At 43.6% G+C, this 16384-nt stretch overlaps 2 protein-coding genes across 13 annotated transcripts in view; one reads left to right on the forward strand and one right to left on the reverse strand.

Moving 5' to 3' along the window:
• Window positions 1-3196: 3196 nt before the first annotated feature.
• On the reverse strand, window positions 3197-9587 carry Fam217a (family with sequence similarity 217 member A). Its single transcript, XM_048430636.3, has 6 exons — window positions 9471-9587; window positions 7975-8056; window positions 7842-7855; window positions 7055-7129; window positions 6901-6968; window positions 3197-4739 (listed from the first exon to the last, which is right to left on the reverse strand). The coding sequence occupies exons 1-6, from the start codon at window positions 9531-9533 to the stop codon at window positions 3518-3520; spliced, it is 1524 nt and encodes a 507-aa protein (XP_048286593.3). The 5' UTR covers window positions 9534-9587; the 3' UTR covers window positions 3197-3517.
• Window positions 9588-10869: 1282 nt separating this feature from the next.
• The window catches only part of LOC125396725 (testis expressed protein 56-like), a 30461-nt gene continuing 24946 nt past the window's right edge, over window positions 10870-16384 (forward strand). For 2 of the 12 annotated variants that reach the window (XM_085699362.2, XM_085699371.2), the window contains exons 1-3: window positions 10870-11372; window positions 12462-12547; window positions 13113-13299. Coding sequence is in view for 1 of the 12 variants with exons in the window: in XM_085699371.2 (XP_085555497.1) it covers window positions 13290-13299 (10 nt within the window). In the remaining 11 variants the exon portion in view is untranslated. Of the gene's footprint in view, window positions 11373-12461; window positions 12548-13112; window positions 13300-15203; window positions 15546-16384 lie in introns of all 12 variants that reach the window. The other 10 variants (XM_085699365.2, XM_085699373.2, XM_085699366.2 and 7 more) reach the window with 6 other exon arrangements.

Consider the following 16384-nt stretch of genomic DNA (forward strand, 5'->3'; position numbering starts at 1 on the left):
AAAGTCCTACAGCTTCCTCAAGTCCTTCTGGGCCCCTTTGCCCTTATCCCCTTGTCCCTCAGCTCCCTCCTGGAAGCCTCACAGCTTCTCTATGCCCTCCTGGGCTTCTCTTTGGTGTTTCAGCTCCATTTGGGGTTTATAAAACCCCCTTTGTTGGAGTTCATTTTGTGACCCCATCTAACTCCACAGACTAAGCGAGTTTTATTAAAACCTCACTTTTAATATAAGTGGCCTATCAGTACATCTCAGTGGCCCAAGATGGCACACTTGATTTTCAAATTCTCCCAAATCCTAACAGCTTTTACCCCTGCACAAATGATCGAAAAATATTTTATATATAAACTTGCTCTCTCCTCTCCGTCTTCCTATCTACACTTGTCTGCGGTAGCCCTTACATAAGGAAGTTCAACGTCTAAAAGACCCTTGCCTCTAACCAACAACCCATCCTAATAATATCAGGAAATAAATCTTTATCAGTCTGCCAAAGGCCACTTCAGTTCCCTAGAACTCCCTTACCCATTTCTTCTTCGCTGGGGCTTATCCCCATGCTGTTTCTCTATGACCAAAAGGAAGTTTACTGTAAAAGTAGGCAGAAACTTACAGAGGTTGTCCATATTGGTCCTGCAAACACCAAATAACAAATCTGGACCATCCTAATGCCCTCTCTCATCTTTACATATAGGAGGGATACTTCTACCTCTACATTCCAGACCTCTGGGACACCAACAAACTGTGTTCTGACTTGTTCAGCAGGCACCCGGTGGGAACAAACAAAATAGTGGGTATCTTTCTCCCAGTGTCGAAGTATGGAAGAAAACAGAAGATGTGATCCAACGTCCATCAAAGGTTCTTACTTCCCTAGCATCTCCCCTCTTGGAGGACACCAATCCCACCTCTCTGGCCTCCTGACCACTTCATCTCTTCTTTCAGACCTTACCTTCCACGTATTAGCTACCGAATAACTTACTGTCTGGCCACTTTGGAGAACGCTGCTTGTGTGTCCCTCCCGGATCAAACTCACAAGCACCATTCATGGCCTCACCCGTTGGACTACTGTGCTCTTACCTCACCACTTCTTAACTACTCTGAGGCAAATACCACTACCACCCACATCTCTCTTCTTGCTATCACAGACTGTAGAGCGAATTCTAATTGGTCTTAATAATAAACACCCAGAGTCAGACATTAGGAGGTTAAAACTGAAAGGTGAGAAAAGCAGAGCAGCCAGTCACTAACAGTGTGCTCAGCGGCCTCTACGGAATCCTCAGACTGAAGAAGAGATCCTGTCTTTAGAAATCAAACTAAATGCCTTCTCTATGAAACCTCAGGCTGAATCCTGAGCTCCTGTCTCCACCCGCCTTATATTCCTTTTTCCACCCAGCCATATCATTTCCTGTCTCCACCTCCCTAGTGCTGGGATTCGAGGTGTGAGCCACCACCACTTGGCTCTGTTTCTCTTTTAGACTGATTCAATCTCGTGTAGCCCAGGGTGGCCTTGAACTCACAGAGATCCATCTGCCTCTGTTTCCCGAGTGCTGGGATTAAAGGTGTGCGCCACCACTGCCTAGCCACTTTGGCTAACTAGTGTGCCTAGCTCCACACTCAGATCTTCAGACAATCTTTATTTGTTAAACACACACACACACACACACACACACACACACACACACACACACTATCACCACACAGATTGCTTCAAGTCTTCAGAAACATGCTTTATGGGCACCCTGGATTCCGTAGACTGCAATAATATCTTAATCTTTAGTCTACCACGCAGCCTCTATGCCCAAACAGTTCCAGTGCCTCGATTCTCTGAGATACTCAAGTTTATCACTGTCTACCTGCTGGGTGGTTGGGGACTTGTGCCCTGGTGTTCCTTTTTCTAAAACTAGGGATGGTACTAAGTGAAGAAGCCTTACTGAATCTCATCACAGGGTTATAGAAGCACAGCATGACTAACGAGTGGTTCAGGTGCTAGCAGTCCGGGGCATGGTCATGGGCAATACTGCTGGAACAGTGGGGCTGGCGACTTCCATAGCTGTTCACCACCAGTTTTCCTCTGAGTTCATCCAAGATCTCCAATGAGTGACTTAGACCATCCTTACCCTCCTGGGCCAAATGGACTCACTGGCCGACCCGGTACTACAAAATTGGCAAGGATTAGATGTACTAATAACATAGAGAGGTGTGCTCTTGGTTCCTTCCTCAGGCAGGAATGTTGCTTCTATGTCAACCAGTCACGTATAGTAAAAGACAAGATCTGACAACTCCAGACAGATCTCTAAAAAAGTAAGAAACAGCTCAGTGCTTCTGGCCAGTGGATCATTGACAGTCCAATATGAAACAGGATACTACCCTTCTCAACCCTTCTCCATTTTTATTCCAGCTATCTGTACCCTTCCTTCTAAACTTCTTCTCTAGATTTCTTCAACAACAGATCTAAAAAATTTCTAATCAGACTTTTAATCAGTTGCTATTACTGACTCCTAGCTATGGAGCCAGAGACCTGCAATTCTCTGATATTAGCCTTGTGGTGAAGATCAAGTTTGCCCTAAGGTCTTCAATGTCCCTATTCAACAGGAAATAGTCTAATGAGAATGTCACCCCCACCCCTCCTTTCCGACTTCTGATGTTTTTATCAACAGTAAACAAAAAAGGGGGAAATGTAAGCCGCTTGAGGCACTCAGGCGGCCAGGTCCTGCTGCCGAGGACCTCCAACCACTAGGCTCTGCCCACAGAACACTCTAAGGGCCATAATGACTGGACCCAGTCCCTTGAGATGCAGGCAGCAAAGCTCTACTCTACAGAGTAAAAAACCCAAGATCAGGCTACAAAATCTAACCAATCCCTGAGCTTGTCCCAAGATCCAGCAATAAAATCCCACCAATCCTAAGTCACCCTAGAAAGTTCTGTCCCCAGGAAACCCTATATAAAGTCTGTCTCCTGCTCTGTTCTGGGATGCTTCTCTCTTAGGAAGAGGCAGCCACCTTCCCGTGTTTTTCCCGTGTGTTTCCCTCACCCTCTCAGGTGAGGTTTGTCGTGCAGTGTGACTTTGTGATATTCCTTGACACCCAACTGCCGGAATACCTCTCCTTTCAGAGCTGGAACACTTACAGGGAGAACTAAGACAATCACTTCAGAGAACTGCAACTCTTACCTGGCTGTATGTTAGAATAAGACAATAACTGCAACCGAATAAGTCAACTGTACCATTTATTGATGATGGAATCATATTGGAAAACAATCACAAAAAAACCAGTCTTCTGAATAATTTGCTTTACGAAGTGAGACATTTCTTGGACGTATAACATACAAAGGATCGTCAGTATGTCAGTGAGGAAGCCCTTGACCACATGTAGAGACGGCAGTGACGTCACAAGTTCTATCCCATAGCATATCGAGAAGTCATTTTGTCAAGGTGGGGTGGTTTTTATTTCTAGTACCTGTTTCTCAATGATGAACCATATTTTTGATGGGTTTCACGGAATAGATTTACTCACACTGAGATGGACGGAAGCTATTTTTGGTCAGTGGGTGAGCACTTGCCTCTGGCTATAAGGGAAGGCGATAGGCAGTTTTGCTTCTGAGTGTGGAAAGCTTTATTCAGTAGTATGCTTTTCCGGTGAAGTTTCCTTTTGGCTTTTGGCGCCTTACATTCCTCCTTTGGATTTTCTGGAAAAGACAGGGGTATGGGAGAAACTGGCACCGGGGACCGCGGAGGGAGACATTTTGTTGAGATCACTTTGGCCAGTGATTGAGTTGCTTGGGCAGTAGCAGGCTTGGGTGGGAGTTCCTGGCAAGGGTTTAAAATGGAGATTTTGGGATTCTTAAAGTCATCGAGAGCAGCAGCACACTGTTTTGCAGTGGATGAACATTTTAGCAGTGGTCTAGAGTTCGACTTACATTTGCCGGCACCGTTCCAGTTCCATTTAGAAACATTTTGTTCTGGCTTTCCGGAACAGGAATTGTTTTTTCTCTTGTCTCTGCTTCTGTCTCCACTAGAGGTCTGTAGAATCGATGTGTCAGGAAACTTCGGTGGCCTGGCTTTCAGTGCAATGGTTTTAGAGGAAGAAGGTCGTTCTGCCATGGAAAATATTGAGAAAGTGCTCTGTAGCCTTGGCTTCTCTCTTTGTATGGTCATATGTTGTAATCGTTCCAGTTCCAATAAACGAAGTATTAACCGCTCAATGGAGCTTTCTGGAGGGTGGACGGCGGCCTTCCAGCTCTCACATTTTGAGATAGCAAATCTGTGCAAGTCCAGAGTGTTGAAAGGAGCAGGGAGAAAGTCCGCGTAGACAGCCGCTTCGCTGGCTTCCTCTGTGAAGGATCTCTCCACGTGTTCTATTGTTTCTGGCTTTAAGTTCAGGTCCATCTTTTTAAAATAGCTGAGCAAATAGTCATTCCTTTTCTCATTTTCTGAGAGGTCACTTTCATCTGTGACATTTTCTTCCACACTGAGGTTTCTGTATTTTAAATTCCAACTGAAAGCAGATCCAGAGTCGCTATTGCTGTTTTCCATAGTGGAGTGGGAGCTAAGATGGAACTCACTTCTGTCTTTAAGGAAGTCCCCATCCGCATAGGGCCAGCAGAGACCTGCTGGCAGGAACTGACCAGGGTGAGGACTGGCTTGCTTGCTGTCTGTCAAACACGGACCACTTGTTAACGAGTGGTTTAGAGAGAAGAGCCTGGCACTGTTGGCGACACTGAAGCCAGTTTCTGCTGAAGATTTTTTAAATTCCCTTAAAGGAAAAAAGAATTAACCAGAGGCTTCTTGAGTAGAATTAAATTACTACTACTAAATAAGGAGGCTGGAGAGATGATTCAGCAATTAAGAGTACTTGCTCTTGTAGAGGACCTGGGTTCTCAGTTTCCAGTTCCCACATGGTGGCTCACAATCATTGATAATTGTAGTTCCAGTGGACCCAATGCCCTCTTCTTACCTTCATGGACACCAGACATTCAATACATACATGAAGGCAAAATACTCTAAAAATAATATTAGTAATCTTTATCAAAGATAGGTTAATGTTTAGTTTCCAATAGCATTCATGCACATAGCGACCTCTAAAATGTTAGTTTCTAAGGATATTTGAATTTGATGCAACTACATAAATGTCTTAAGGTATACTCTAAAAAACTGATGGGCAACTTTTTGTGAAAGTACAATTAAGCCCATGATGATGATTTAAAATGGTTAACTGTTGCTATGTGTATGCACTTAAAGTGGCTAAGTGGCTAAGAATAGGACACCAGAGAATTGACTACCTGTAGCTTTGAGTAGCATTGAAATTACAGTGAATAAAGACTTCAAAGTTAAACTCTGTGATTTTTTAAAAAAAATTATTTTAGCAAATAATGAACTCAGCTGTATCTGTCAAATAAAATTTATCCCAGATGTAGTCCCTGGTAATTGTCTAGACATTAGATTAAAACGATACTGGAAAAATAATATAGAAAACAGGAGTTGGGGGACCCAGACCAAAGAACACTGGGTTTCTAATTAGGTTTTGTTTTGTGTTTGGATGTTTGCTTGTTTTAAAGCTAGCTAGAGAGCAGGTAGCAACAATGCCTACCTGTAGACTTAGCTACGTGGGAAAACCAGGCATTCAGACAGCTTGAGCCTAAGCATTCAAGTCTAGCCTGGACAGCAGCGACAGACACACATACACACGTGGGCAGGGGTGGGAGATAATTAGAAATACTAATATTGAAAGGTTTGATGCACCTACTTGACGTGTAGTCTCAAAGGCTTCTTAGTTCTTTTAGGTTCAATATTTAATAAAAACAACAATCTAAGTCTTTGAAAAAGACTTATTTGTAGCGAAAGTGATTAAAACGGTCACTTAGCTAAGGCCTGGGAATGCCACCTTGCCTATGAAACACCACAGGAAAATGATTTGAAATTTAGGTGACTAACAGGCAGGAGCCCACGCAGTACAGTAGGAGAGGAACATTAGAAGGCAAGGCCTTCTGCACCAATGAGACAGCAGCCTGGAGAGGGTATCTTCTCAGAGTGCATCTCAGGGCCGCTCTGGGAAGCAGGACTTTCTCAAGGCTGAACTCTAAATGCTTCTGCAAACTAAAGGTTAGTTATTGCTACTTCATCACTTTCTTTACTTGTTGCTAGGCTGAGGAGAAAACTACTTAAAATAATACTTAAACTGCTCTAAAATCCTTCACTGATACCAAACTCCTACCTCTACAGCAAAAGCCTACACAGTATCTAAAGCATGGCTACTAACCACATTTGTATCTAAAGCATGGCTACTAACCACATTCTCTGGTTATGCCACATCACACTCTAATTTCCGCACTCACTGGTGGAGAGGGGCGATTGCCTTAACCATTGCAGTGCGCTCCCACACTGGGCGCTTGCTCTGCTGAAATGCAGTGCCCTTCATTTGACCTTTAACCTGAAATTCTTGTTCCCAGAAGAGTTCTTTCTGGTAAAAGTAGGTTTGCCCATCACCTTCAGCTCCGCCATTCCATGAGGACTAGTCCCTATGATTCCGTGTCATCTTGGTTGTAGCCACATTGCCTTTCCCTCCAATGAGAGGCCCAGTTGGCTCCATCTAAGCCTCACTGTAAGGGTTCAGTACACATACACTGAGCTTTTTCAGAGTGGCTTTCTGTTATTCCCTACTACTTGCACAGGATATCTTTCATCCTGATTGTGTTTGATCTTTCTATCTCAAACAGTTAACAAGTATTTAAATTGACTTCAGTGGATTATTAAAAGTTTATTTTCTGCTAGGTTTGGTAGCACATGTCTTTAATCCCAGCACTTGGGGTTAATCCTCTGGGCAGCCAGGCCTACACAGTAAGACTCTATCTCAAAAAACAAACAAACAAACAAAAATCAAAAAAAAAAACACCCCAATATGTAGACACTTTTCTTACCTGCTATCCAAGGTACTTCCTTTTTTGACAGGAGAATTCCATAGCTGAAACACCCCTTGGTTACTGTTCTGCTAACACAAAGAGTACAGACAGTGTTTAAGAGCTCTGAGAACTTTACCAGCAGCGACCGAAGAGTGTGGGGAAGAAATCGCACCTGCACTCTACTGTGAGCATGCTCCGACACGGTCAGCTGCAGCACCAGCTGTTCTGCCGGGGTGCCTAGGTGGTTCTGCAAGGCAGCAGGAGACTTGAATACAACACAGCCCTGCTTGCAATTCATGCTCTAATAAAGTCCAGTGTCCTCCCAACTTTCTGCTGTTTCCGCACGGTTAATTAATGAGACTTAGATACCATTAATATTACTTTTACAGTTAAATATTTCACATGTTGATATACAGGGTACACGGAAAGATTATTTTCACCACGAAGGAGGCTAGCAAACATTTCAAATGTTTCAAGACATTTTAAGGGCACACATTACTCTCCTTTTGATAATCACTAGAAAACTATATTTATTACAGCCAAGTTCAGTTTACATTGTCATACTGCAAAAAGTTAAAGGGGAATCCTTAGTTTTCGTTCTTTTGTGATACTGGGGGTTGATACTTAGCCCATGCATGCTAAGCAAGCACTTTCCCACTCAGCTGAATCTTCAGTCACATTTTCATTTCTCTCAGTAGCACAATCAAATCCTGAACTAACTGTGCTGCAGACATCCCTCTGTGCCCACACCTCCCAGGTACCTGGATCTCAGGCCTGTATGACCAGACCCATCCAAAATAGTAATTTAATCACCAATTTATAACCCTGTAAAATGACAAAGATTTTAACTCTCCAGAAATAAAATTTCAAGTTTAGATCTGAGAAAGAAGTCTGAAAGAGCATGCAAATAGTTTTCCAGTAGTATGCTTTATGAGTTACTTTAAGCCAAACATTCTTACCTTGTTAGTTTTGCCTGAAAGAATGTATAAGAAAAATGTCAATTAATAGTTATATAAAGTAGGTTAAGAGTTTAAATCCTTTAATCTGTGCAATTCTTGTGGTATGACATACACGTCCAGGGCTTCCCACTACCTGCCGCACCATCCTTCCCAGGTGAAAGGTCTTCATTTTCATCAAAGGTCTCTTCTGAATCCAAGTTCCACGGAGAGAGATTCTAAAACAATATTCATTTTAAAGAATAGAGTTTGTATTGGTGTTTCAAAGCCCTAGTACACCACTTTACACATTCTCCGGCAAAGGCTGACGGAGAGTAAGCACCCTCTCTGCCTTCTCTGCAGAGGCAATCAGCACATCTCTGTGGAGCGCGCGGCCACCTCTTACCCAACCATTACCAGCTTGTTTGAGGGGGAATGGAAAGGTGTTTACAATACATGGTTTGTTATAAAGAGTGGCACATGGGTTTTCAATTCTGATTTCTAAAATATAACGAAACACCCTAGTCAGTGTTCCACTGGTACGTGATGGTTCATCCGCCAAGCATTGTGCACCGAGTGCACAGCCTACAGCATCGACCACCGACCACGGAAAAAGCTCACTTCCTTGTGGTATAGTCAATGCTAAGCAGCTCTGGATTTCAGGTGTTAGGGAGCATGTGGAAAATATTCTAAAAAAAGCCAGAAATCGGTGGAAAGTACCAATATCTACTACTGGCCTGATGTTCCAGAAGAAAGCTAGGGCGTGTGTAGAAGGTGACTCCAATACTTCCTTCTGGAAAAGACTGGCAAGGCGCTCCAGCCAAGACAAACCTTTGTGGCTGAATCTCTAAGCAAATGCAGTGTTAGGTATTACAGACAGCGCCTCTGGGCTGCGGAAGAGGAAATACACCTCATTCCGTGTGAAGATTTAATGTGCCCACAAAGAGGTTTCTCTGGGTACTTGGGTGTGTAAAGGAGGCTGCAGATTATCCATCTTTAAAGATATTGAAAACAAAATTAATACTTCTGTGCTGCTGGAGTAATATAAATAAGGTCAATCTCCGTGAGAATCACCTGAAAGGGGGCTTTCAGAAAAGTTGAAGGTTGAGGGTGTAACTCAGTATTAGAACACTTTGGTATCATGCTTAAGGTTTGTATTTGGCCTTAAGCACTGGGAAAATACTACAGATTCTTACTTAGGAAGATGAAGGTGAGAGGCCCATGAGTTGACTCAGGGTTAAGACCACTGACTGCTCTCCCAGGGAACCTGGGTTTAACTCCTACCTTACTATTGTCTGTCACCCTCTTCTGACCTCCATAGGCACTGCATGCATGTGCACAGACATACATGCAGGCAAAATACACATATTCATACAAATAAAGAAGACAATTTCCCTTTAAAAAGACGAAGGTGAAAACCAGCTATTGGGATTTTGAAGAGACCAGGGGATGCTCAAGCTTCTTTGGGCTATGTATTCTTGGGACAGTGGTATCTGAAATGTCACATGTGAGAAAAACATATCCTTATATTGAAATGAGAAAGGGATGCTTATACACAGAACCAACTGCAGAAGCAGAGCGTTATTCTCACAGGAGGACTCTGGAGCCCTGTTCCTGCGGTCCAAGGCCGCAATCTCAAGAGCACTGCCGTACCTCCCGAGAGATGCTTGACACATGCGGGTTGGTGCCGCAGTTCTCGTTGCTTTTTCTTCCCATTTTGCTGGAGCTGCTTGTCTGTTCCCTTGAAGTCCTGTATGTTGTAGATCAGGCACACTTAGGGGAAGGTTTTTCATTTTTATACAAAGAAGTTTTGTTAAGGAAATGGCTTAGAAGGGCTAGAAGTATAGCTCAAAGTCAAAACCCTTGAGTTCTAATCCCAGGAGCAGCAGCACCCTACCAACCACAAAAAGTCTAGAAAGCACAGACAGCAACCAGGTAACATCAGAGACCATGGCAAGCCAGATCGACACCAGGCAGACAAAACTAAATGGCAAGATCTAGTTGGTTGGATATTAGGCAACAAAAGCCAGAGGTTTGAGGTCAGATAAGACTATGTAGACAATTTGGGGAAAAACAAATACAGTGAGTTATCTCAAATTTAAAAACAGATCCCAAGCCTGCTTTTAATCACTCAAAACGAAATGTGCCCACCTGAAAGCAAAACTAACCTTTACACATAGGCAGGGCAAGAATCTCATGCATAGCCTATTTCCCTAAAAAGCTCAGAGGGCCAGGTATTTTCCAATCCCAAACTATTTGGTTTCTAAAATCCCCCGGTAGTATTTAAGATAAACATATTTGATAGAGAGTTATACATTAATGCAATCACTGGAATAAGTAAGGTCCGGACAATTAGAAAAATTACAAACTACTGTAGTAGCCAGTAGATCTACTAATGGTTTACAAAGTATTATCTCCAGGGAATATGTATAGCTCAGGTAGTTTAAGAACCAACGAACTACCTGATCCATTGCAATACACATCCAGGACTCTGGGGCTGAAAAGTACAGAAAGCAGCAGACTGCTAAGAAGCAGGGGCGTCTTTGGGATCACTCAGATGTGTACCCCCAGTAAGGCACCACACCCGGAGGAAGAGCTGGAAACAATGCTACCTTCTGTGACCTCCATTCCAGGGTTTGCAGCCTTAGCTTCCCGTGGGTAGGAGAGGCGGGTCACCCTCTACTCCTGACTCTACCAGGCTTAGTGGCCCGGGACGTCAGGGAGACCCTGAGGGTGGCTTGGGCTCTTACTCATCCGCCTCGAAGACCCACGTGTCCTGGCCGGCGTCTTCTTCCTCGCCTCCTGCCCGGGGTGCGGGTTCCTCCTCGTGCTGCGCCAACAGCTCGGCGGGAGCCGGCTGGGCCTCGGCTTTCCTGCGGCGGGAGGACAGGGAGAGAGGCGGCTGCGGGCCACGGGCGCCCCCGGCGGGGTCGCACCCGGGCCAGGCCGGGCGAGGACGCGTCGCCCAGCAACTACTTCGGAGCTCGGAGCGCGGCTGTCCCCGCCGCTCCATGTTCCACCCAGCCCCGAGCCTCTTGGGGGGACTCCAGGCCCGCAGGGGCGCTGTCCCAAGCCCCAGGTGCCCTGCAGGCGGTCCAGCCAATCTGACATCCCCAGTGCCCTACCCCTGTGGGGCCCCTGCTCCCCACTGCCTTCCCCAAGATCCATCCGGGCCTTACTAGTCCTTCTTAGCCCTCTGGGAAACTCCTGGAGTCTTTTTGATCATTCCTGGTCCTTCCCGGGCCCCCAATTTTGGGAACATTTTAGGCTCTTTAGGGCTTCCCTGGGCATTCCTTCGTTACTTTCCTTCCCTAGGTTCTGGGCTTCCTAGCGACCTGTGGGTCTTCTTGGCCCTGGTGAGGCTCCACAGGCCTTCTCTGGGTGTGGCTGAGGACTCTTGAAGTGGCCAGTAGGCCTGTGATACCCAGGTCCTGGTTCACAGACCTCTATTCCAATATACCTAGCCTGTCTAGGATACATTTATGTTATAAGAGTCCAGTTTTGTAACCCCGAATGAGCATCTCCTGCCACCTCTACAAATTAAGTGGAAAAGAGGTAAATAATATATATATATATAAATTTTATATAGTATAATTAGAACTTACACACATATAAGTAAGTGCCTTTTTTCAGAACAGTTTGGTATAGAAAAAAATTTTAAGAGCCATTCTCTATATAAGTAAATGACTATTAAAAATGCCAGTATAATAAAGTAATGACATTTGAGGGGTTTTGTTTGTTTTGGTTTTGAGACAGGGTTTCCTCTCTGTAGTCCTGGGTAGTCTGGAACCTGCTGTGTAGACCAGGCTGGCCTCAAACTCAGAGAGATCTCTGCCTTCCAAGCTGCTGAGTGCTTGGATTAAAGAGTTGTGTCACCATGTCCAGCTTGGAGGAGATTTTTAAAAATTGTTTGTTGACAATACTTAGTCTGATTGAACACCAGGCTCTAGACTCAAATTCCAAAAGGTTCAACAAGCATAGAAATACACTGGCTCTTTTATGGTTGGGAGCACTGCCCTTTTATCTTCTAGAAAAACATACATAACAAACACTGAAAATAATTTCAAGAGCTTTGAAGATCTTTGATGACTCCCCAACCCCGCCCAATAAATGTCTGTCTCCTTCCTCTGCACTTAGTCTGTTTTCCCAGAAAGGTTTAGAGAAGCCCTTCCTGACCACCTTACCCTATTTCATAACCTTTTATGTTTACCCTTTGTACAGCTGGCGGTCTTGTTTATGAGCCTGTTTACTTGTTGGCCTTAAAAATCATCCGTTTATGCCCAGCAGTGAGGGAAAGGGCCTGGTCTGCTGAGTCCATTATGTGACCAACCCTACTTAAAACTGCTTGGACCCCATCGTGGGGGCACAATCAAGTGATGAAGAGAAAGACTCATTCCCCGCAGGCTTCTGGGAGGTCTAGCCTCCTCCAGGCTGTTTCCTGTCTCCCATAGTAGCTCTGACATATAGCTCGTCAGATGCTCTCCCAAGGCTTGAAGAAGGAAATTTTAATTCTTCAGTACAGCTTAAAGTGGTGTTTCCACCTTTCCTCTCTAACTCCTTATACATATTAGTCACATTAGATATTTTCACAATTTTTCCCAACTCTCCCTTTTACCAGTTCTCCTGTTTTGTTCTAACCTGCAGGTTTGAATTGGAGTCAACTGCTGAGGAAGAATAAACAGCTAACTATTGACCCTCAGCTATCTATTCACCTGAGACTGCTAGTCTGGGTTGTATTATAGTGGCTTGCTTAAGTCATTTATTAATGTGATAATTTTTCATCAAAAGATATAAAAAATATCTTTTCTACATTTTGAAGACAAAATCAACCCTTATTCAATCTAGCAGAATATCTGGCATATAGTAGGCACTCATAAAGTGCTTGGATTAACTGAATTACTGTCCAACAATAATTGCCGGCGTGCATGGTATATTAAGGGTGCCAACCATACTGCTGAACATTTTATATGAATTACCTATTTAATATTCAACTCAATGAAGCAGTTACTTCTAGTTGTCCTAATTTGTAACTGAGAAATAAGAGCTGTAAATATATTAAGAGGCGGTTTTCAATTTACAGTTACCTTGAAAAATTGTGAATTGGGGGCCATAACTCCCAGCCAATCACTCCTAGGGTATATGTAGCTGGGAATTTTTCTTCTGTCTCCTCTGGAAACAGAAATTATATGTGCACAGTTGTGTGTTGTGCGTATGCCACATTTATGTATCTGGCTTACTTGGTTTCAACTTCCTTGTTTAATGTCTCTGGTTCTGCCTTTTCCTTTCATCTTCCAGGTTCCTAAGAATCACTCTGAGGTTTGTACATCCTCTAAGAGTCTCTGTTTTCCTCTGTGGCACAGCCTCACCTCAACAGCCTCTCTTTCCCACTACCATCCCTACTCAAAGGCTTTTCCTTCCATGCTTTGATGACATCAAAATCATGGCTCTCTTTTCCTTTGTCACTAAATGTGAATGATTATAGGTAAGTATAAGTAGTTAAGTATAAGAAAGCAACTAAAAGTATGATCCCTTCTCCAATCCCTTGGTTCTGATTTGACTCTAGTCCACACTGGGGAAGTTAGATAGTAGGCCATTTTCTTAGTAGATCAGACCTAGCATTAGTATCCACCATTGGCCAAAGAGAATGTACCTGCCCTCAAGGCCATGGCCGGCATTCAGTTCTTAGACATAGTTTCAAGATGGCCTTAGTTTAAATTTGCACCTTTCTAGTTAGTACAGAGGGAAACGTGTTTTTGAAACTGAACTAGAATAAGGTGAATGTTCTCTGTCTCGTAGTGTTTGCCAATCTTTTCTACAAACTACAGAAGAGAAGGTTTGTTATTATTTTACTTATGTTTCTGAGGAGGTCAAAGGACTGTCAGATTCCCTGTAGTTGGAGTTACAAGTTGTTGTGGAGCTTCCTGATGTGGGTGCTGGAAATAGAACTTAGGTCCTCTTCAGGAACAATATATGCTCTTAACTGCCGAGCCATCTCTCCAGTCCCCGGCAGAGGTTTGAATCAGAGGAAATGATAGCAAACCTTGGGTTAGGAGTTTGAGTGTTCAGTAAGCCCACCTTGGCTTCTCTTCTTATGGCAGAGATAAAATGACCACAGAACGATACTATTGTGGGACGCACCTCAATATTTCTCAGTTATTCCCTAGGGAAAATATTTCCTTTTCTGCCTGTCTCTCGGTGCCTTTCACATTTTGATACTCATCTTTCAGGTATACATGACCGCAGAATCTCCTTCAGAATGATTGTGTAAACAAATTTCACAAAGTTAGCCAGTATTTTCTAATTAACAATTTGCATTTTTGTGGTGCTTAAATAAGATACTTGATCAGGGGTTAGAGGACCCAGGTTTGATTCTCAGCACCCACATGGCAGCTCAGGACTGTCTGTTACTACAGTCCCAGGTGATTTAATGCCCTCTTTTGGCCTCTTTTAGTATCAGACATGCAGATGGTTCACAGACATTCTTGAAGGCAAAACACCTGTACACACAAAAAAATGAATACATAATTTAAAAAATATATTTGACCAGTGGGAAACATCTCAGATCACTGGTAGACAGATACTATTAGTATATGCTTTGGATTAATAATTTGATTTTATTTCATCCCCCCTATCTACGCCTTTTGGTAGTAGCTGATTCTCTTTCTCCCAAATTCAGGTTTTGCTTTTATGATCATTAATCATGACTATCCTAGCTTTCTTGAGTCTGTATGGGTCCTTTTAAAGAAAAATGAGTAAAATGTTTTCACTTTGAAGGATTTCTTTTTTCACTTTCTACTTTAAAGTTTTATTTCAAAACTCAACCTTTGCCTGGAGTAGTGCTGCAGGCCTTTAATCCTGGCAGAGGTAGGTGGATTTCTGTGTTGTCAAGGCCAGTCTGGTCTACAGAGTAAGTTCCAGGACAGCCATAGCCACAGGGTGAGACCCTGTCTGGAAAAAACAAAACAAAGCAAGCAACGCCAACAAAATTAATCTTTAATGTTTACCTCCGTAACAATATGATCCTACTTGGGAAGCTACCATTTTATTCCAAAGAAAAAAATACTAGAAATTTTTTTTTCAAATTTACTTGTTCCTACGGTGGATGGGAGTGAGGTACAAAAACATTTTTCAAACGAGAGAAGCACACACATTGGTGAATCCCACATCCTGTGCCAGTGTTACAGCTGGTGTTTGGAACACATTCTCAGTCACATGCTTCCTATTTTATTTCACTCTTATGGCTGGACTTGATCCCCGGGTTTGCATTTCTGCCTAAGCCTTCTGGTTCTCTGGATGCTGGTACGGATCTATTTTCCTGGCTGCCTGGGATAAGCTTACTTTGAGTTTGGGTCTACTTTTTAATAGGGACTTACTTTCTGGCACTAGGACATGCTGAGCTGGGATCCTCTTTCTGGGAGTTGGAGCCCTCCCACCTCAGCTGCTGCGAGCCAAATACTCTCTTTAGGACGCTTCCTTTGAGAAACCTGGAGATGATCTTCTCTTTCTGAACGTTGCTGAACACTCTGCCTTCTGGGAGCCAGCTGGCCTTGTCAAACGCACAGCTGTGGCTTGTTGGCAGCGGAAGGTGCTCAGGAGACACAGGAGCCATCTTTGAAATAACAAAAAAGAAAGGAAATTGCTCGTTACCTAAGAGCTAGTTGTAGGAGAAGAAAAAACAACCCTGGGTGCTGCCCTGTTCTGCCCCGTGCTGCGGGACCAATTTATTTAGTAAGTCTGGTGGCAAGGCAACTCACCCTCATGCAGCAAGGCAAGGGCACTGGGCACAGCAGAATTCTCATGGCATTGTTCATTGGGGGAAATAATTGGAAATAAGATTAAAAACACAAACATTTGCTGCATCTGGACTCAGAAATGCAGGCTGGACTCTGTCTAGAAGCTTGGACCAAGACCATCATGCTAGCAGTCTGCAGTATGTGGCCAGTCTTCCAACCTCACTGAGTTCCCATCCCAAAGTTCCTTCCACCACAGTATGCTTAGAAAAAAAGCGAATGGCAATGGCTCCTACAAGTCTTACTTATTGTAGAAAATCAGAACCAGGCCAAAAGGAAAATTCATCTGATGGTCTGTTTCACAACAGAACGGCTGAAACAGTATTCTAATGTGTATATGGACAGTTCTTTTTCTTTTTGACACAGGTCTCTGTGTGGATCAGGCTGGCATTGAACTCACAGTGGTCTGCCTGCTTCTGCTTCTTGAGCGCAGGGGTTAAAGGCCACCAGGCTCTGCCTATGTACTCTTTCTTTATCCATTTATCTGTTGATGGGTGGTCAGCTAGGCATTCTCCCCATATGCTGGCTATTGTCACAGTCCTTTGAAGAACAGAGGTATGCAGGTGTCTCGTCATCATAAAAATCTTATTTCCTTTGAATTACCCAGAATTGGAATGGTTGGCTCTACCCTAGCTCTGCTTTTAAAGTTTTGAATGAACCTCAGTACTGTTTTTCTCAATGGCTATTGTCCCAGTTACCATTTTTACTCACAACAAAAGGGGATTTTAAAGTTCCCATCTCTCTGCCCTCTTGCCAGCACTTTATATTGTCTTCTGT

This window comes from Myodes glareolus, chromosome 14, assembly GCF_982192425.1.
Source record: "Myodes glareolus chromosome 14, mMyoGla1.1, whole genome shotgun sequence".
In the NCBI taxonomy this organism is placed as follows: Eukaryota; Metazoa; Chordata; class Mammalia; order Rodentia; family Cricetidae; genus Myodes; species Myodes glareolus.

Coding starts and splice junctions, on each gene's coding strand:
- Fam217a (XM_048430636.3), bottom strand. CDS start 9,533: ATGGGAAGAAAAAGCAACGAGAACTGCGGCACCAACCCGCATGTGTCA. Junction 8,057..9,470: donor TGTCAAGCATCTCTCGGGAG/GTACGGCAGTGC, acceptor ATATTGTTTTAG/AATCTCTCTCCGTGGAACTT. Junction 6,969..7,054: donor ATGCTCACAGTAGAGTGCAG/GTGCGATTTCTT, acceptor TTGTGTTAGCAG/AACAGTAACCAAGGGGTGTT.